The 22,572-nt window shown below is 37.8% G+C and overlaps 1 protein-coding gene across 1 annotated transcript in view; it reads left to right on the top strand.

Moving 5' to 3' along the window:
• The window catches only part of CAND1 (cullin associated and neddylation dissociated 1), a 24,610-nt gene extending 2,038 nt beyond the window's left edge, over window positions 1–22,572 (top strand). Inside the window, exons 2-15 of the mRNA XM_083699623.1 lie at window positions 4,578–4,721; window positions 6,278–6,432; window positions 8,410–8,533; window positions 9,402–9,658; window positions 9,753–9,858; window positions 10,870–11,015; window positions 11,495–11,787; window positions 12,292–12,433; window positions 13,650–15,143; window positions 17,875–17,970; window positions 19,306–19,475; window positions 20,358–20,522; window positions 21,277–21,384; window positions 22,019–22,572. Of these exons, the coding sequence (XP_083555749.1) occupies window positions 4,578–4,721; window positions 6,278–6,432; window positions 8,410–8,533; window positions 9,402–9,658; window positions 9,753–9,858; window positions 10,870–11,015; window positions 11,495–11,787; window positions 12,292–12,433; window positions 13,650–15,143; window positions 17,875–17,970; window positions 19,306–19,475; window positions 20,358–20,522; window positions 21,277–21,384; window positions 22,019–22,243 (3,625 nt within the window). The 3' untranslated portion in view covers window positions 22,244–22,572. The remainder of the gene's footprint in view (window positions 1–4,577; window positions 4,722–6,277; window positions 6,433–8,409; window positions 8,534–9,401; window positions 9,659–9,752; window positions 9,859–10,869; window positions 11,016–11,494; window positions 11,788–12,291; window positions 12,434–13,649; window positions 15,144–17,874; window positions 17,971–19,305; window positions 19,476–20,357; window positions 20,523–21,276; window positions 21,385–22,018) is intronic.

Genomic DNA, 22,572 nt, shown 5'->3' with positions numbered 1-22,572 from the left:
CCATAATTTGGCTTGCCATTGTGAGCTCCTTCATTAATGTGCAGCTCACCTGTTGATATATTCCTCTGTATTTTAAACTTGTTGTATGCCTTTCACCTGCTTCCTTTTTAGCCCTCATGTCAGTCAGAAAATCCTTCTGTGTGTAATTGGTTTGTGGTTCTGGCCTAGTTGAGATGTGAAGGTCTGGAAGAAATTGGGAAAGTTGGGGAGACCTATTCCAATCCCACCACTACTACTTTTCTACGTCATCCCCCCAACATATTTATTTCAGACCTCCTAACTTTGAATGAAGGACCAGAAGCGTACCCATGGGCTCAAACACACCTTCCTCTCTCCCCACCCTTTCCTTTTCAGAGCTTGCTACAATGCAGCAGCTTTATTTTTGCACAAATGGTAATGCTAAATAATCATGTTCATTTTCAAGCTGGAGTTTGAAGCTATTTGTGAACTTTGATTAATGCTACCTATGGTTAGTATGTTACATTAGCGTAAAAGTAATGTGTCTTGATTAATTCCAACAAGAGAAGAAGGCAGGTATTTTCACAGAAGTAGGAACATAGAAACACATGATCTCACATGGCATGTGTTTTACCTATGCACTAAGCTGCTGTGGGACGTTTTGCATTTTCCTGTACATGTAAGACAGAGAAAATGTAATACCATTTATCCCAACAGCTTCTTTTATTCACTGGAGTCAAGAGGTACAGGTAGCAATCATTCAAGATCATACCTTTGGCATTTGCTCAAACTGTACTCCTATTGGCCAGGAAAGAGAACATTGAGGACTTTCTGTACCCATTACCATTACAGCTGGAAACAATTGAAGCAGTGCACAAGAATATAAAAATGAAGTAAAATATTAAAAGTACTTGTCTTAAAAGACAATAAAGCCATTTATGCAAACTCTAAAGCAATATAATCATTCCTACAAACTCTAAAAACGATAAAGCATTTCTACAGATGTACAATCAATATTCCATAAATGATCAGGCTTTTCCCTCTACATAATTCCATCCTCATGTCAGACATTGTGATATATTGTGATGTTCAGCTGATGATATATTGCCATGTTGAAAACCTGATATCGCCCAGTCCTCACTGGGTCACACCTCAGGGAAAGCCTTCTTAAAAAGTCTTCACTCAGTTCCTAAACATTATGATGTTTGGGCTGGTAATTGATTCCAGAGTTTCCAGTACATCTCTGGGGCATGTGGTACTAGGTGTAGCAGCATGATGGAGCCATCTTTTTCCATGATTTCTTTTTAAAAATGAAGCTTAAAGGCATGAGCTAGGTTTGTTACAGTTTTTCATAAATGCTGCAGAACGACATTTTTAATACAACAAAAACATTCTATATCTTTGAAAGAAGTTTCAAGTAATTTACTGTGTGCATTGAAGATACATGCAATATGACTTAATACAAATTGTTATTGATCATCTTAGTTTTCACTGTCGAATTACACTTCAACATTTCTTAGAAATTTAAAATGAGTAAAAGTATGAGAAATTGCAAATCCCCTATTATAATCAACTTTAAAGTTTCAACAATATTTTGTATATATTTTAGGGCTCAGACCTTGAAATGTGTCCAGGAAAAGCAAGTGGTGAATAATTATTTGGATTGGTGGCTCTGTTTATTGAGCCTTTTTTCCCACATTACACTTATTTCTATCTGTTTAGAATACATCTCTTACTGTTGTCACAGTTGGGGTGCATATGTGCATATAAATGGGTATACTGAAGAATTAATCTAATTCTTAAAATGTGATTGGCCCTTTTGTACTTGCAGTTAATGTGTTTTGTGGTTTTGCACTCAGTAATGCATATTTGTGGCCAAAATCGGATTCCTGCCCTTGCTTGGTATTATGGATGCAGAACCAGCGGGTGATAGATTTTTCAAGATATATTCAGCCTTGCCATTTATTTCTTGCTTAAATAACTGAGTGGCAGACTGCATCTGCCTTCCTTCCACTGTTGGTGTTTATTTATTTCCTGGATTTGTAGCATACATTTTGACTAATACTGGGGTTGGAAACCTGTAGCACTCTAGGTGATGTTGGACTCCAACGCATCCCTGGCAGGTTTCCCCATCATTGGACTTATTTTTTTTATGGCTGGTCACTGTATTAAACTACAGTGAATATGTTAAAGCAGTGGTTCACAAACTCTTCTCTGGGCTACACTTTCAGAATAAAAATTTGCTTGTGCCACACAGAATTTTTTATTGATAAGAAATACATTGGGAACAAAAAAGAAGCAACTCCTAGCTTTGCTTCATTTATAACACAGAACATAATTACTTTATAATATGATCATGGGCATCCATAAAGAATAAAACAATGCAGCTACATAAGAACATGAACAGTGGTACCTCGGGTTACAAACGCTTCAGGTTACAAACACTTCGGTTACAAGCTCCACTGCCCTGGAAGTAGTTTCTCAGGTTGAGAACTTTGCCCCAGGATGAGAATGGCAGCAGAAGGCCCCATTAGCAAAAGCACACCTCTAGTTAAGAACAGTTTCAGGTTAAGAACGGTTCTCCGGAATGAATTAAGTTCATGACCCGAGGTACCACTGTAATTATAAACGAGCCTCTTACATACGTACCTTAAGCAGTGCTTTTTTTCAGAGGGTTCGCAGGGGAACACATACGCCTAAACATTTTGTGAATCTGTACTTTTGTCCATTTACTGTATTTATTTTCCCAGATTTGAACTTTAAAATGGTGGTTTTCTTGAGTCAAACTTTTTTTAGAAAAAAAGCACTGAGCTTAAGTATGTATACCAATGCAATGAGAGGTATGAGCTTGCAGGATCACTTGATGCTCTTGCTCTCATTTTGAAAATATGGCAACAACATCTATTCATATTCTTCAACTTAAAAAACTATAATACTACACTGAAATGTTTAAATGTTTCTTTGATTGTCCTTGAATCTTCCCACTACACTTGCCATCCTCTCCTGGCCTTTGAGAAGTGTTGTGTTAAAGCCATATGCATAAAAACAAAGCCCAACAAGCAGAAGCCAGCTGCTGGTGTTTTCGTTACCTACCTGCAAAACTTCAGACAGGTGCTATGCTAAGATGTATAAAAAACAGTAAAGTGCTTCAGTAGCTGTCATCATTTAAGAACAAAATAATCTCTCTTAAGACAAAAGAGCAAAAAGCACGCACCAGCAGTGGTAGCTGACACAGTGCTTTCCAGACATTATGGTTTGGAACTCCCACCATCCCTGACAATTCACCCTGCTGTCTGGGCTGGTGGGAGTTGTAGTTCAGAACATTTGGAAGAACCGTGTTGGCTGCTACTGCTGTACAGGGGTGGCCAGGCTAGTGAGTGTTGAGGGAAACAGAAGACCCCTGTGTAATATTTGTTGACCAAGTCTCCATTAATAAAAACCACAGAAAACAATAACAATCTTTTGTTCATGACATAGTATAAAGTTGTTTCCAATATTCTGTGCAGCTGTTATTTATTACATTTATAATATGCATTTCATTAGGCATATTATTATTTTATTTTCATTATTTCATTAAAATTTGTATACTGCCAAATACTTACAGGTCTCAGGGTGGGTATAGAGTTCTGCGGTGTCACCCTTCCAAACTTGCTTAGTGTTAGCAAAGTTATTACAACATGTGCCTTTGAACTGTGCTCTAGAACCTATCTATGTTATAGCATAAAGATATTGCATATGGTAACTTCTTCAATGTAATAAAATATTACAAATTTATTAAAAGCCGCTGATACAGATACTATTAAAACTACTATTAAAATATTTGCACCCTAGTATTCTAATATTCAAAAGTAGCATGTTGCTTATTAGTTATGAATGACATCTAATGCTACCATTCTGTTTATGGATTGGATTTTGATTCAGTGGAAGCATCCACTATAACGTAAGAGTAGGAGAGGTGATTTTTACTGATTTCCCCCTTCCTGCTTCAAGTCCCCCTGCACCACCTTTCATGCCATTCTGGAAGGCCTCTCAGCCTTTTGGATCAGGGTTTGTTGGGGACACAAGTGGCTGCAGTGAGGAGGGGGAATCTGCAAAAGTCATCTGCCCATCTTTTTACATTAGTGAACTTTGGGGGATGGGAATACAGTCGAGTTGTCATTTGTGCACATTTAATTTCCGCAATCACAGCTTTACGTGGTTGGCGATCAGCCAGCTGACACCGCACAAATTAAATGGAGGCAAGGTGGAGAGCTTAAAAGTTCTTTCTGTGACACGAAAACCCAGTGCTTTTAAACACTCTGCCTTGCTTTTGGGGCTCTCAGAAGCTAAAAGCTCTTCCTTGCATTGGTGGGGGCGGGGCGGGGGGAGACCTGCTTCGGTGCTGGCTTTGGGAAGGTAAGGATGCTTGCATGGGTCAGTTCTGGGGTTGTTTTAATACTGCAATTTTGACTTTATGTGCCATCCCCAGAACGTAACCCCTGTGCAAGTTGCAAGTCAACTGTATACACTTGATATGGTTTTTAATGTAAGCCCATTTGAATATGATTGTGAAAAACATTAACTTAGATTGTGCTGTAAAGCTATAGTATACAAATTGAATTGCCTTTTCTTTTGTATAGGTTTATGGCAACAAATGACTTGATGACTGAACTACAGAAAGATTCTATCAAGTTAGATGATGATAGTGAAAGGAAGGTTGTGAAAATGATTCTGAAGTTGCTGGAAGATAAAAATGGTGAAGTACAAAATTTAGCAGTCAAATGGTATGTATGTGTCTGTGATTAGAGTTTTAAAATTCTTATTCATTGACTTGATTCTATTTTAAGCATATAAGAATTGCTTTGTTTGTGTAGTCCAGCATTTTGTCTCCATAAAATGCATGATTGATGCCCCTGAGAAGATCTCCAGCAGAGTATAATGGAGACAGATCATATTCTTGTTTCCTATTTGATTACGTTTTTGAATATTAGTCAGTGAAATATTGCTGTTCCTTCTGAATCTCCTGCTGGTCAATTTCATTAGTTGACTCTCAAAGAAAAAAAAGATAGTATTCACTCTTTCTACACATTTCATATTTTTATAAATATCTGCAGAGACCTGTATTTCACACCTTCCCATCTGTTTGAAGGCCAAAGGTGGAGTGGATGATCACTTGATCATACTTCTTAATATCGGAACAGTCCCTGTAATTACTACTTAGCTAGTCTACATATAATTGTACAACAAAGGAGATAGTGCTTGGTGTAGATATATTTAAAAGCTGGATAGTTGTGTCATGGATAATGGACATGAATTTAAAATTAATTAGTAACTTATATTTTCCTGATGTGAAAATGCAGCTTGAAATAACCTACTGAAATTGTTAGTAACTGGTTTGGACATGTCACAAAATATGTTAGTTAACAGAGTAGATTATCACTCTGTTTTTGTGATGTTAATACCACGGTGGGGAACCCCTGACCTGTAGACTTAATTAGCCCCAGCAGGCTTCTCCAGTTGATCTCTGAGGCCATTTTGGCCAAGCCACACCCACTTGCCCTGCATCAGACATAATATATGATATCAGGTATGGGACAGGTAAAAATGTGGCTCCATTCTGAAAGTGGGGTTTGCTGGCACGTTTATCAGCAGCACCTGAAATCAAACCACATGTGCAAAGGGGAGGGCACCTTGCCTGATATTTGCTGTTGGATGATTGACCTATCAAAATTGCCCATGGGTTTTGGGGGCCTGGGGTGGATCTGCACATAGGGAAAACCACTATTAATAACTCAGAAATTAAATCGTTGTAACAACCACCACAAAAATGCTATGGAAAATCACAAAGAATTTTTTTTTACTCTCCAGCACCATCTGGTGTTGCATGTTTATTATGTATTCAAAACACTTTTTTGACTAATGGAGCTAAGTTCCAATAAATTGTTCCATATACATCCTGTAAATGTGGCATTAGTTGCTAACTTTGAGAATGTCCCCGGATGTTTTATAAAACTATATTCGCCCGAATGCAGGTTACCATAGATTGACCTGTCTGTGCAGTCGACTCCTGGAACTGTTCGAAAATCGAGACGTGGCTTCCAATTGGCTGCAGGAGCATCCTGCAGCCAATCGGAAACTGCGCCAGATGTTCAGCTTCCAAAAATCATTCGAAAACCGGAACACTCATTTCCAGTTTTCGATTGTTCAGGAGCCGAAACGTACAAGTTCCAAGGCATTTGGCAACCAAGGTATGAATGTACAGGTAAGTGAATTTCTAACACTTTAGATGTGATGAATCAGTTTTTAAAGTGTATTAAATGCTGTTTTGGTTTCGTTACAGCCTTGGGCCCCTGGTGAGTAAAGTGAAAGAATACCAAGTGGAGACAATTGTAGATACCCTCTGTACTAACATGCTTTCTGATAAAGAGCAGCTACGTGATATTTCAAGCATTGGCCTTAAAACAGTTATTGGAGAACTTCCTCCTGCTTCCAGTGGTAATTTCTACTACTTCTCTATATTTAGTCATTTCTCTTCTAGTTTGATATTGATTAATGAAATTGGATTCAGTTAAATTCTAGCTAACACTAAGATTTACTTGGAGATAAAAGATTTTTCTGATGCCATCTTTGCCCTTAGATGTTCTTATTGTGTTCTGATTTTTAGCTGGGGTATTTGTGTTTGGAGAAGAGACAAGAGGAGTTCAAGAACTAAAGCTGGTGGACATATTATGGTCTTTGGTTACGGTTCTGTGATATGGTATTCTGTAACACCATTATGTTGTGCAGCATGGCCCAGGATTTATGCCTGAAAGTGTGCAGACTGTGCTACAGTTGTCGTTAATTTCCCCCAGTAAGGTTGTGTGGTGTAATTGATGCTTTCGCTATGTAACATTTGAAGTTTCACAAGGATGGCAGTCTACAGTAATTCAGTGGGCCTCTGGGTCAGCAACTTTGTACCTCATTCCATTCTGAAGGTTTTTCTTGGCCCCTTTGATTCATCCTGATTCTCTTCTGCTGCTGACCGGCTCTTGTTAATGCTAGCTATTGATCATACCAAGAATTATACAAAAATATTTCTAAGTTTTAAGGTACAAACATTTTTTTTCTGGGGGTAATTCACCTCCTGTTGTAGCTAACGCTGAAACTAGTGTTTTAAATTTCACCTCTTAAATTAAATATGAATCCTCACCTCGAGGAAAAGAGTTGTTCAGTCTGGTTTTAATCTCAGACTACTTGTGACAGTACTTTTAGAAAAGTGAAAATAATGGAAATAAATAGAACATATTGAATCCAAACTGCAAAAATCCACAATTCAACCTGATTTTATTTTTAATGGCCTTCAGTTTGGGATCCTGATTTTGCTAGTTGGTCAATGAATTTCCTGTATTAGGAAAGGAGTGCTACTACTGAGTTTCTGTGTAATTAGTGTCTGTGAAAGAAACACATACAATGAAGTTCAAATTACAAATTAAAAGCTTGAGAAAGAACCTTTGACTTTTACAATAACAGTGTTCCCTTTATATAATCTTGAGGTGCAAATGCTATTGTTTATGTAGCACAAACACACTTTTGGTGGGGGGCAGGTTTTACAGAAGTATAACAAATATTGAGAGAAAAATTAAGAGGGCCTTTTCAGTAGTGGCACCTGCACTGTTGAACACCCTCCCATCAGATGTCAAAGAGATAAACAATTACACGACTTTCCGTAGAAACCTGAAGGCGGCCCTGTATTGGAAAGTTTGTAATGTTTTGCTGTGTTCTGTTATATTCTGTTGGAAGCCCCCTAGAGTGGCTGGGGCAACCCTGTCAGATGGGCAGAGTACAAGTAATTTATTATTATGGTTATGATTGTTACAAACCAGTGATAACTGTACATGTTCAGTGGGCACAGAATGCTCAAAGAAAAATTAAACAAAACTGGGAGGGGATGGAAATGGAATGGAATATCCTCAACAGAAGTAACCAAGAGTTCAACACTTTATTGAAATTCTCACTTGTAAAACAGTAATAGAAGTCTTTATATATGCAGCTGTTCTGCTTTACTAGCTAGTTTCTTCTAATATACTGCTTCTAAATAATCCTCAGTGAAATTTGAGCCATGATCAGGAATGCAGGGAGGGCTTTACTCATGGATTGCTCTTACTGGATTATGGTGTATGCATGTGTGTGTGTTTTCCTGTATTACCAGAGTTCAGATTACTAGGCAGTAATCAGAATGAAGTGGACTCTACTCCATGAAAGTTTGTCATACTAAATTTGTTAGTCCTTATGATGCCACAAGACTGTTAGTTGTTTTTGCTGCAACACAGACTAACACTGCTACCCACAATAATTGGTTCTAATAAATTGTATCACGAGATAGCCCACACTTGTTTTGGAAATGGCTCAAGTTCATACCAAGTTTGTTACATGTCTTGTGAAATTGCATATACATGCTGACAAAATGTTATTATGGTGTTTCCCTATTTCTAGGTTCTGCATTAGCAGCTAATGTCTGTAAAAAGATCACTGGGCGTCTTACCAGCGCTATCGCCAAGCAAGAGGATGTGTCTGTTCAGTTAGAGGCCTTAGACATCATGGCTGATATGCTAAGCAGGTAAACATGCATGTTAAAAATGCTTGTAAACAATAATTCCTTTAAAAAGTTGTGTGATGTTCATATGCAGGTCAAATGTCTGGAAACTTTTTATTGAAGAGAATGTTAATGAAGCTGAATGAGTGCAGAGTTGTTAAATGCATAATAAATGTAATCCTGAAGCTGAATTTGCATTAATTATTGCTTCCATATTCAATAATTGAGAGAGCTTTTTGATATTTTGGATAGAGAAAAGACAGCTAAGAGATACTTGGGGAAAAGCTTTGAAGTGTAAATTTAGGGGGAAACCTGGAGTAAGATCATGTCAACATATTGCACTGTTACTCAGAAATTTCTGCTTGCTGCCAATTTGTTCCAGACCAAATTGAAGGTGTTACTACTAGTATAGAAAGTCGTTACAGCTTGGGACCAGTATACTAGAAGGATTGCCTTACCTTATAGATGTCTACAGAATTGGCACTTTTACAAGTGCCACATAATGTTCATGCTGCACTTGTAGGAAATATGCTTTTTAGTTTGGCAGAACCTATACTCCCTTCACCATTGACTTTAGGCAGGTCCCTTTCCTGTACTGTTTATGGTGCTTGCTAAAAACATTTTTGTTAAGGCAAGCCTATCCAGCTGTTGATATATATTTTAATATGTAATTTGATTTTGTAATGCATATTTTCTTAACTGCTGACGTGATATATATGTTAGTTTGTAACTCTTGACCTTTATTGATAATTTCAGTCTATATTTTATGTAAACCACTTAGAGGTTTTTATGATTAAGTGGCTTACAAATTCCATTAAATAAAATTTAAAAAATGGAAATGTCCGGACAATAAAATTTGTTTTATTCTAACTTAATTTTTGTCTTTTTTAAGGCAAGGAGGATTGCTCGTTAACTTCCATCCTTCTATTCTGACATGCCTGCTTCCTCAGCTGACTAGTCCAAGGCTTGCTGTGAGAAAAAGAACCATCATTGCTCTTGGTCATCTTGTTATGAGTTGTGGAAACATAGTGTTTGTTGACCTCATTGAGCATCTGTTGACAGAGCTTTCTAAAAATGATTCCATGTCAACAACAAGGACCTATATACAGTGTATTGCTGCCATCAGTAGGCAAGCAGGTCATAGAATAGGTAAATAATTTTGCATATTGTTGAAATTTTCCTATTTTTCACATGAAATGTTAAACGTTCCCCATGAATGACTGTTTCTGTTTTCTGTTGTCAGGTGAATACCTGGAAAAAATTATCCCTTTGGTAGTAAAATTCTGTAATGTAGATGATGATGAGCTTCGAGAATATTGCATTCAAGCATTTGAATCTTTTGTTAGGAGGTAAGGTGGTAATAGGTGCACTTGTTTTTTCCTGGTTAACTTAACAGTATGAAGTTGAAAGCAAGGTTTAGAGGCACTGAGAAGAGGCTCTGGTAAAGCGTGGTGGGAACCCTTAAATTGTTAAATTGCATAATATTTTGAGTGTCATTGGTAGAAATTAATTTTTTAGTGCTTGCATTGCTATCTTTGATTTTAATGCAACTAACATCTCCCTAGAATAAATAATGCAGCTATTGAGAAGTGGATTCTTAAAAGTCTCCGTTCAAATCACCACTTCACAGGGTACATAGATATAGCTAAACCTAGTCCTTATGATGTGCCAATGCTACAAAGTAACGTTTCCCCAAAGCATCAGTTGCCGTGAACATGTGCAGAGTCTGATTCTGTCTAATATGTGATGAAAACATCTGCACAGGAATACTTTGCTAAATATGATCTTCCATGTAATTTAGAATAGTATGTGGGATTACCTCGGAATTAGAATCCTGCATTGCCCTGCCACTCTTCCCCCCAGTTGCTTCTGTTGCTTTGTAGCGGAGTGGGAATGGGCATCTAAACATCCAGATTCCAGCCCTTTTGGGGTTAGATGTTCCTGGCATGCACACCTCTAAATGAGAGGAAGTTGCCCTAGAAAGGGCATTGAGAAGAGATGGCACATTGTGCACTGGCTTTGCTTGGGACTTGGCTTGGGAAGTAGCGCTGACTGTGCCAAAATCAGCACATAAGAAATTTATGTGATTCTTTGATACGCACAGAATAATTCATTTGGGTCACTTTCCCCAAATTACTCTGGTTCTCTTGGGATTGCCACCCAGAAGCCCTGCCCTCCCATTTTATCCTGAAAATATTTATTCTTCACTAGCTTGGCCAGAGAGAACCACTTATTATATATTACTTTACCATTGTTCTATACAGTTGATACAGCTGATAGACCCAGTTCAATCATATAGCAATACTGAGTGATGCCTTATTTTCAGTAGATTCCTAATTAATGTTATGCTTATTATGCAGATGTCCTAAAGAAGTTTATCCTCATGTAACTACCATTATAAACATTTGTCTTAAGTACCTTACATATGATCCCAACTACAATTATGATGATGAAGATGAAGATGAGAATGCTATGGATGCTGATGGTGGAGATGATGATGATCAAGGTGAACTTGTGTGGAGATTGAAATACTCAAGTATCTAAAGATAGCACATACAATTATTAGTGCAGTATTCTAAATGAAATGTTTTCATAGTGTAATGGCAGAGCTTTGTTAGAAAAGGACACCCCAGCCCGGTCTTTATGAAAGTAATTTGCCTCTTACGGTTGGAGGCCAGCAGGGAGTAACCAAATTTTGTAAATTGTAAATTGCAATCTTGCACTTATAACGAATGGGGGGGAATGATGTGAAATGTTCAGTGAAGTGAATGTTCCAAGAAAAATCCATTCCTTTTAATGAGGTTTACCTGAGAGCAGTGATTGTCAGATTGATAGTCATTGATTTGCCTAGTGTTGCTTGTATGCTTTGTTTGTATTTGTATTAATACCCCAATAAAAAAATTCAAAGTGATCTCTAGGCTATGGGCTTTAGTTATGATTTTATATATAACACAGAAACCTTTTATTTCCTCCCCACCCCAAAAGGGAGCGATGATGAATACAGTGATGATGATGACATGAGCTGGAAAGTTAGACGTGCAGCTGCGAAATGCTTGGACGCTGTAGTCAGTACGCGACATGAAATGTTGCCAGAGTTCTACAAGACGGTGTCTCCTGCTTTAATTGCTAGATTCAAGGAACGAGAGGAAAACGTAAAAGCAGATGTTTTCCATGCATATCTCTCTCTTTTAAAACAAACGCGTCCTGTGCAGAGTTGGCTCTGTGATCCTGATGCCATGGAACAAGGAGAGACTCCTTTAACAATGCTTCAGAGTCAGGTTGGTGGATAAAACATGGATATTTTGTAAAATAAAAGGCCATATTGTTTGCTCTGGATAAACGTGAGAAAGGGGAAACATTAATTTGCACCTTTCCCTTAAAGCAACGTGTTTTAGAAAGCTTAGGAGTTTTACTGTCTTTATAATCTAGAGCTTTTGGAATTGTGCTGCTGTCGACCACTTTTGATGCCGAGTGGTGACTGCCTGCTTTCATAATGCGACATAGAATTTCTGTCTCCCCCCACAAGCCCCCTCTGTGCCCACAAAATCTATTGGGAGAGGAAGGAGAAACCCCATTATGTGAGCAGATACTTGTTTGTGCTACTTTTAGGCACCTTTGCTATTTTTGAAATCTGCTGGGCTTTCTGCAAAGTGCCAAAAGCTTACTTGTGTCTGAATGTCCGTGGTCCTCATATTTACTTAAGAATCACACAAAACCTGTCGGGTTGTATATATAAAAAATGCTAACTGCTGAACATTGTAACAAGTATATAATAATTACAGGTTCCCAACATTGTTAAAGCCTTGCACAAACAGATGAAGGAGAAGAGTGTGAAGACTCGTCAGTGTTGTTTTAACATGCTAACAGAGTTGGTCAATGTCTTGCCTGGGGCTCTCACACAGCATATTCCTGTACTTGTCCCAGGTATGAAAAATATATCTTAACATGTTGTAAAGTTTTAACCTTGACATCTGGTAGTGCTTTGAAGCATGCTTATATATTTTGCATAGAAGTGGCATATTATTAGAATTTTGGTTCTCATGTAGTGTACGATGTGTGTGTATTTTACCAAGCTTTCTACAACTATATCTGTACATTTGCTTGTTCTCTATTGAATTTATTCCTGTACATTGCAACTGGAGTTCCTTGAGAAAGATATTCAGATAGAAGAGATGCTAATAATTGATATTTCTGTTATGGTTGGTAATACAGTCGTACCTTGGAAGTCGAACGGAATCCGTTCTGGAAGTCCGTTCAATTTTCAAAACGTTCAAAAACTAAAGCTCCTGCAGCCAATTGGAAGCCCCAATGGACGTTTGGCTTCCAAACAGTCATTTCTGGGTTTGCAGCATTTGGGAGCCAAAATGTTCGAGAACTAAGCTGTTCGAAAACCAAGGTATGACTTGCTTGCAGTTTTTTATCTGTGGCTTCAGATAAAACATAAAATGCATACAGAATAATGATTCGAAATGGTATGAGAGATGGAAATAATGTGAAAAATATAGCCAGGATCAGGGAAGGAGTAATGCAAGTCAGATTGTTTTTAGCAAGATTGTAGACCTTTATTGTGATTGGAGACAATATGCAAGTGTCATTAAACTAGAAAAACCAGTATGCATCCAAAGCATAAAATACCTAGTGGCAAGCCTCCAAACATGAGTAGGATTAGGTCCAGGAATCATTTTGTCCTCCCTGCTTCATTCTCTGGCAAACCATATTCTTTTAGTAGCACAAAGTTTTTAGATTGGGTGGCTGCTACTAAGCTATTGTAAAATCGCTTGACTGCTAGGTGCATGAAAGAGCAGAAACAGGCCTAAGGAAGCTCTGATTTTGAAGGATTGCTGGTGTGGTTACAGTTAGAAGCGAAACCTAGATTGAATCTGTTGGGTTAATGGGATTTGTATAAAAGGCTTTGTTTGGAAAGATGAGTTCTGAGTAAAAAACTGAGCCAAGAGGAGGTTCAAAATTAGACAAAAGTTTTGCTCTTAATGAAAAATATTGGATAAACCATCAAATCACCTTTCCTATCTGCGCTACTTAAGTATAAGTTCAGAAACTTACTGGTTTGTAACCTGCTTTAAATCAGCAAATGTGCTTCAGATATACAATTGTGTGAATTAACTCTTTATTCTTCTTACAGGGATAATTTTTTCACTGAACGACAAATCAAGTTCTTCTAATCTGAAGATAGATGCTTTATCGTGTTTGTATGTGATCCTCTGCAATCACACCCCCCAAGTTTTTCACCCTCATGTTCAAGCATTGGTGCCTCCTGTTGTGGCATGCGTTGGAGACCCATTTTATAAAATAACATCTGAGGCGCTGTTGGTTACCCAGCAGCTTGTGAAAGTCATCCGGCCTCTGGATCAGCCTTCTTCTTTTGATGCAAGCCCTTACATCAAAGATTTGTTTACATGTACAATCAAGAGACTCAAAGCTGCTGATATTGACCAGGAAGTAAAAGAGAGGGCAATCTCCTGTATGGGTCAAATCATTTGCAGTCTCGGCGACAATCTTGGCTCTGACCTTCCTAGTACACTTCAGATCTTCTTAGAGAGACTAAAAAACGAGATCACTCGGCTAACCACTGTGAAGGCTTTGACTCTGATAGCTGGTTCTCCGCTAAAGATAGATCTGAGGCCAGTTCTAGGAGAAGGTGTTCCTATTCTTGCTTCTTTCCTCCGAAAGAACCAGAGAGCTCTGAAACTAGGAACTCTTTCCGCTTTAGATATATTAATCAAAAACTACAGTGACAGCTTGACAGCTGCTATGATTGATGCTGTCCTGGATGAGCTTCCACCCCTCATCAGTGAGAGTGATATGCATGTGTCACAAATGGCCATTAGTTTTCTGACCACCCTTGCTAAAGTTTATCCTTCTTCTCTCTCGAAAATCAGTGGCTCCATACTGAATGAACTTATTGGGCTGGTGAGGTCACCATTATTGCAGGGTGGAGCACTTAGTGCCATGCTAGAATTTTTCCAAGCCCTGGTTGTGACTGGAACAAGTAACTTAGGATATATGGACTTATTGCGTATGTTAACGGGCCCAGTGTACTCTCAGAGTACAGCACTTACTCACAAGCAGTCTTATTATTCCATTGCCAAATGTGTAGCTGCCCTTACACGAGCATGCCCTAAAGAGGGACCAGCAGTAGTAGGTCAGTTTATTCAAGATGTTAAGAACTCAAGGTCAACAGATTCCATCCGTCTCCTTGCTTTGCTTTCTCTTGGGGAAGTTGGACACCACATTGACTTAAGTGGACAAATAGAGCTAAAATCTGTAATATTAGAAGCATTCTCCTCTCCAAGTGAAGAAGTGAAATCAGCAGCTTCTTACGCATTGGGCAGCATCAGTGTCGGCAACCTTCCTGAGTACCTCCCATTTGTCTTACAAGAAATTACTAGTCAACCTAAAAGGCAATACCTTCTGCTCCATTCCTTGAAGGAGATAATTAGCTCCGCAACAGTGCAAGGCCTCAAACCATATGTGGAGAGCATCTGGTCTTTGCTCCTGAAACACTGTGAGTGTGCAGAAGAGGGTACCAGAAATGTTGTTGCTGAATGCTTGGGGAAGCTTACTTTAATAGACCCAGAGACTCTGCTACCGCGCCTTAAAGGATATTTGCTTTCAGGTTTGTAAACTTTTAATATCTTCATGTACTGTTTTGGGATACCACCCACAACTAATTTCTCCAGAATGGTCCTATTCAGTTGTAATAGTTTCAGACTGGAGTAAATTGATTGTGGATTTGGTAGAAGAGAAGGATTTCTTTGGTGCATGTCTTAAACAGAAATTGTAACTCTTAAAAACTGAAAACTAAGTTATGTTTTGCGGGTAATAATTAGAAAATGTCACCCACTTAAGAGGGAAGTATTATAAGGATTTTTTCAGACCAATTTAAAAGCACTGTACAAAGAATATTACACAGAGATGATCTATTTAATATTGTCCTGCCAAAAGGATTGTAACAAGGATAGTTTGAGATCAAAGTGATATTTATACTGACCAATAAAAATTAGATTACCTATGTCCATATATTTTTGTGGAAACCCCTTATGTCCAGGTGTTGATTCTATTCCACCATTTTTGTCTGTCCTGATCATCTTTGATTCATCTGGGTGACATTTTAGCTGTGTGATTGCTTATGGAGATAAAAAGAAAAACAAGGGCAGGAAGTCTTCAGCCTACCATTAGCGAAAAAGGTTTGCTAATTCCATGTGCTACAGTTCTTATTGTAGTAGAACAATTGGCCATTGCTGCCTAGACAATCCTAGTGGAACACATTTCTAGTAGATATGCGACCCATTTTTTAAATTGAATTATTCAAACAGAAACAAACAACGTCAGACAATATAAGCTAAGTAATAAAAACCAAGACAATACATTCTGTTCATACAAGTGTGGCAGGGGAATGGTTAGTGATCTAGGCCAGTGCTCAAGACATTCAAGCAAATAGATGTGTATAATGAATCCAGATATCAGATAATTTCCCATCTTTTTTGTGCTTTTGGAAGGTCACCAGCTGAGTTCTGTCCCTGTATGATATGGGGAGTAGACCTCTTCCAATATTGAAGTGTTAGATGTTTAGCCACTACAAATGCCCTTAGAAAGAAGTTAAATTGTCCCTTCTGTCGGGTTCTAAACGACCTTTACATAATTCAGCAAAACATTAAAATCTGAGAACCTAAGGTCCAAAACCATATTTATGTGGCTGCTCTGGCCCAATTTTGTTTGGAATAGGGTTACAGATTTAAATAAAATTCATTTTAAAAAGGGATTGGACAAATTCATGGAGGAGTGGCTATTAGTCATGATGCCTATGTATCAGAGCCAGTATATCACTGTACCACTTCTTGGGGATGAGAAGCAGACAAGTGAAGTCCTAATCGCTTCTCATAGACATCTCAATGACCACTGTGAGAACAGGATGTTGGGCCTTAGGTCTGATCTAGCAAAGGTTCTGTTTATGTTCTTATCTGTATCATACTGCAGAACCATATGGCTGATAATAGTAAGCAGAGTACAAAACCAGAGTTTAAATCTTAACTTAGCTATCAAGCTTACTGGATGACGTTGGGTCAGTCACCATTTCTCAACTTCTTTCACAAGGGGATAATTATGTACACTGAGCTGAGCAATTTGAAGAAAGAGCAAAGTTAAAAACATCAGAGTTGGTGGCTATCGCTACAGAATCCGTAGCTTAGCTATGCTTGGTGTGGTGAAGTGCTTCCATTGTCTAAATATGACAAGCCAAAAGTCTATGCTTGCTCCTAACTTATTTTCTTATTTGAAACATGATTAATCAGCTTCTCTAGAAACTGTTTAATAGGCCTTTGCTTTGGGGTGAATGCCAAAGGCACAAAATTCATTATTTGCTTATAGAAAAAAATCAAAGTTAGTATTATTTGCTGGATATACTTCACTGTTCAATGTGTCCCCAGAACAACTTGCTAGATATGAATTACATAAAAACAAAATAGAGAGATGTAAAAACAGTAACTAGAAAAAAGGAAACAATGTATTGAGGATAAAATATCCTGAGAAAATATGGACTGAAGTTGGCAATGCTGCTATTATTGAGATATTTGTTTTAAATGTTTAATCACAACATACTATCTTAAAATCATAACTTTTTACACTCAACTTGGAATGTTTTTAACATCTTGAACCCCATGACATTCCTGCAGTGTTTCTGTAAAATTGTTGTGTTAAACTGACAGCTTCAAATCGGAAAGGGGGTTCTTCTTAGCAGAACTGCTACTATAATACCCACTAGACTAAACTGCTACTATAATACCCACTAGACTAGGCTTAACATGCATACAACTTAATTTTGTGTTCCATCATGTATACTTGCTTGACTAATTTAAGTCCATTGATTTCAGTGGATTCTTATACAGCATTTGTCTTACCCACTGAAACTAATGGACCCAACTAACTGTAGTCCTTTGATTTCAAGTAGGCCAACTCAGTGTTTGACTTAGTTGGAGACAGCCCTCTGAGATCTGACCTGTTTATATTGTTTTTCTTAATTACCCAGAGTGATTGCCCCCTGTGACGTGGTAAACTGCTTTTGAATTTAACATTAGGAACCTTTCAAATTCTGCTTGTAATTTGGCATGGGGGGGGCAGCTGTTGAAAAAAAATATTAATTGGATTTGTGTGATTCATTTGCGTAGTAAGTAGTTTTTTGAATCCCCACTAAGGAAAATGCTACAGGATGAATTATGTATTAATAAAATACCAGTGTTTTAAAAAGTTGTCATGGTTATTAATAATCATGATGTTTTTGTAATTGCATACTACAGCATGGGACAATGAGGACATTGTTCAAGCATTCTGATTAATTTTTTTGTTATTAGGATCATCATATGCTCGAAGTTCAGTGGTCACTGCTGTGAAGTTCACAATCTCTGACCATCCACAGCCCATAGACCCATTATTAAAGAATTGTATAGGTAAGTGAAATTGCAATCATTTCAAGCAGTGCAATTTACCTTGAGATGACATACTTTCTTCCATGTGTGCATGTGAGTGTGTTTTAAAAGGTCGGTATTTTCTAGGTACCGGTGTCAAATGTAGCTTTTTCAGGTCTGGGGAAAAAGAGGGTGACTCAAGTACTTGAGATTTCCCTAGCAAAGGATAATGCTCCCCTTTTAGATAGAAGCAGGAATTCTCCCAGCTTAAAGCAAACTCTTTGTTTAAACATGCTCATTAATTTCTGTATTGTCTATAAATTTATTCAAAGCTATGTCCAATATTAGTGTAGCACAACAAATGTTCGCTCAAAGATGCTGTAATAAAAATTGAGAATGGGTTGTGTAGGTGCAGTATAATCGCTGCAGTCCATGAATGAGGCTTTTTGTGGAGTCGTTGAATTGTACGTAGTTTAAAAAAAACAACAACCCAGCCTTTTGTGGCTGGGAAAGTAGATATGGTAGCTGGAAAAATCTTACTCCTTTTAAAGTCATTGGTTTATTTTATTCGTGTTTTCCATTTCCTGTATGGTTTCTTTGAAACATGCTTTCCCCTTAAATTGGATAATTAATTTCTTAAAGTCCTGGAACAGGGCTGTCTGAGACCATGAACTGTGAAAACTGAAAGTGTCAGTTTTCAGATTTGCTTAATTATGCCACTCATAGAGGAACTGGGGGTGGGGTGGGGGAAGATTGTACAGTGGCACCTCATGTTATGTTACAAATGCTGCGGGTTACACGCTCCGCTAACCCGGAGGTAGATGCCCCTTGTTGTGACCTTTGCCCTGGGATGTGAGCGGAAGCCGTTGTGCGGCAGTAGCGGGAGGCGCCATTAGGGAAAGCGCGCCTCATGTTACGAATGGTTTCCTGTTACGAATGGACTTCCGGAACGGATTGAGTATGTAACACAAGGTACCACTGTACACATGAAGTTCTCAAAAACTTCTCACAAACTTGATGAATTATCAAAGTAAATGGGTTGTTCAAAAGGTAAATATGCATTGGAATGATAATTGCTGCCGTATTTCACAAAAATGTACGCAAACCAGTTAGTACAAAGTACAGTTATGCTTTTGCAACATGTCGTAAGAGGAAATGTGTAAGGAAAGTGAGACTCGCTTTTTATTTATAGTGAGTGTATTGTTTGTCACCTGTAGCCCATTTTTTTCATGAGATGACATACTAATCCAACCTCTCCTAATTCATGGCCCCGCCTTTTACAAACATCAATTGGGCAGGGGGAAGCTAGTGGGAAGTTCAAAAGTGGCAAATATTGAACAGGAGCATATGCTGATAACTTTCTTTAAATGATTGCAGGTGACTTTTTGAAAACATTGGAAGATCCAGATCTGAATGTGAGACGAGTAGCTCTGGTAACATTTAATTCAGCAGCACACAATAAACCATCACTAATAAGGGACCTTTTAGATACTGTGCTTCCACATCTTTATAATGAAACAAAAGTGAGAAAGGAACTAATAAGAGAGGTATGTAATCCACTCGAGTTACAGGGTGAGTAAGCAGTGGTGTTCAGAATAGCTAATGTTTTCTGTTTAAGTATTTTTGTGTTCAGATCCTCGTGCAAGTTCAGGCAACTGTTTTTTGTACTGATTAGGTGGCTAACTAAAGCAGAGTCCTTCTGGAAAGTTTTGCTTATGAGTGCTTTTACCTAGAATTATTGAAGAAACTCATCATATTCTATATGATGATAGGAGTTAAGAGAGACCATAAGTTTAGCTTGAGTGAGGAACATACACGAAATATAATTTGAAAACTGCCATATTGTATTGTAACGAATTTCAATAAACATATTTCATAGTACCAGAAATGAAAATACAGGGAAGGTATTGAGCTACTGGAATAAAGAGCAATGCAAAATGTTTTGTGTTCACTACGTGCATTGTTACAAAGGGAGCCAAGCCAAATGAGTCATGTCCCAGAATCTCTTCACAAGTCATATAGGTTTTCCCATACAATCAGCTCCAATTTAATTTTAATGTGATTCATCTTACTGCAGAATTGTGGGCATACAGAGTGTAACTTGCAAATGCAAAACCTACTCTTAATTGTGAAGGGAAATTCAATGTAAGAACATAATTTTGAAAACTGAAGTTTGCTTGTCGCTTAAAAACCAGATAAATAGTGGCAGGTGGTGGGTTGCATGGCTTGGGACATGGAAACTTGCTGTTGTTGGAATGCACACTACTTTCATCAACTTGACTTGAAGAACAATAAATATGACCTCTTGCTTTAAGAACTTTTCCTTGAGGCCATAATGCTCTTTAGTAAATTCTTACTCAGCGTATTTCATTAGCAACTGATAACTAAATGTATTCAGTGCGTTTAACAATTTCTGATCTGATTTGCAGGTTGAAATGGGTCCATTTAAGCATACAGTTGATGATGGTCTTGATATCAGAAAGGCAGCTTTTGAGTGTATGTACACTCTGCTAGATAGCTGCCTTGATAGGCTAGACATCTTTGAATTCCTAAACCATGTGGAAGATGGTTTGAAGGATCACTATGATATTAAGGTTAGTGCTTGTTATTTGTTTATGTGTGTATTTGTACACACATATACATTTGCATATACATATACGGATGCAGATATTTCTAAGCTAGTTGCTGAACAATTGCAATAAAACAGTAAAAAAACAAAACATGGAAAGGTGGTATTGGCTTTGTACAAAAATTAATGAAAGCTTTTCCTACCTTTTATTCTGTCCTCAAGGTAGGGCACCTAATTCCTTGTCAGTGTGATAGACAGTTGTGGTTATCCCACTTGCTCAACAAGTCTCTATTTGCGCAAACATGATTTCCCCTTCCTATTCTCCTCTGTCCCGCCTCCCTGCACCACCACAGTCTGCTCTGGAGGAGCACCTAGGGTGGACAGCAAAGGAAAGGAAGACTAAGTCTGCTGCTGCTTTTCTTTTCCCTGATTTTGTGCTATTATATGGAAACTGTTTTTCTTAAAGATGATTCCTTCTACAGGAAATAGCCATTGGTAGTCCAGAGGCTTGCAACAATATGAATTACAGTATATTATCAGCTTTGATAAGCAATTGTTTCCAGTTCAGCATGAGTTTCACTAATAAAGACAACATTCAAATGATTGGTTTGGTGGTAGAGAAACATCAAAAAGTATAGTCAAGAGATTATGGATCCTGGATGCTGCTTTTTTCTCCCTATACTTGTAGAGTCACAGTTAGATTTTCTAATAATTAAAATCTGTTCCTAGCGGTGGCTAAAACTTTGTTATTTATTCAATTTTTATTTCTTCTTAACCAGATGCTAACATTTTTGATGCTGGTGAGACTGTCTACCCTATGTCCAAGTGCAGTTTTGCAGAGGCTGGATAGACTGGTTGAACCCTTACGTGCTACATGTACAACCAAGGTATTGTGTGAATTGAATTGGTTTGAATTAGCCTACAGGATAATTGTAAAGCATAGTATCATATATATATAGATTACTTTGGTCACAGACTCCGTCTTGGAAAAATAATCTTTTGAAGCCACTATTCTTTCTCAGCATGCTATTTCTCTATTTCACCCAGTTTTTTCTCTGATCATATTTTGTAAGCAGCTTTCATATGTGGCTTGTGGTCCTGTCTGTTCAGAGGTTTCTTCACCCATGTGTTACCTACCTTAAGAAACTTTCAGTTATTATTTCAGTTTATACCTAGGAATAGTCTTGATTGAAGCAAAAGCAAGAACTGTGCTTTAGATAGAAGAAAGAGAAGCCTGATTTCTAGCAGCCTGCTTTTGTGGCTATATGCGGGCACTTTTGTTTTAATATTGCGGCTTGTCTAGACAATGTTGTCAGGGGTAATAGTTCAGTAGTTAGTGAATCTCTTAAGCTGGCCACTATTATACTAGACATTTCATGCATTCTTGTTTAGTATTCTCTGTTCTGCTGTCACTCAGCAAGCGGACATACTATCTGATGTGGGTATGCGTACATTTGAATAGCTTTCCAGATAGATTTTACTGTTGAATTTATATAATATGTATCTCTTTTAACTAAACAGGTAAAAGCAAATTCTGTGAAGCAGGAATTTGAAAAGCAAGATGAACTGAAGCGATCTGCCATGAGAGCAGTAGCGGCATTATTAACCATTCCAGAAGCAGAAAAGAGTCCACTGATGAGTGAATTTCAGTCACAGATAAGCTCTAATCCTGAGCTTGCAGCCATTTTTGAAAGCATCCAGAAAGATTCGTCGTCCACTAATTTGGAATCAATGGACACTAGTTAGATACTCAGAATGGGAACCATTAATTTGAACCATACGATGCACTGAATTGACAAGTTAAAAACAAACAGAAAAGTATCTAATCTTCACAATGTTCCATTTTACCTTTATGGAGACAGTTTGGCTTTTTCCCATTGTTGCTTTTTTTAGCATTTATTCCAGAAATATGTATTTCCATAACTCAAAAGTTGTAAACCACTCAAGTTTTAGTGGATTTGGACACACATTAAATAGAAATAAAAGGTTAAAACGCATGGTGTATGGAAATAGATTCCAACATCTGTTTTCCCTGTAATGTTTAGGATTAAAAGTTTAAAAATTTGTGACCATGA

The sequence above is a fragment of the Podarcis gaigeae genome (assembly GCF_964106915.1).
Source record: "Podarcis gaigeae genome assembly, chromosome: 10".
Lineage (NCBI taxonomy): Eukaryota > Metazoa > Chordata > Lepidosauria > Squamata > Lacertidae > Podarcis > Podarcis gaigeae.
The sequence above is the reverse complement of the archived record's forward strand: the minus strand, read 5'-3'. Positions and strand labels throughout refer to the sequence as shown.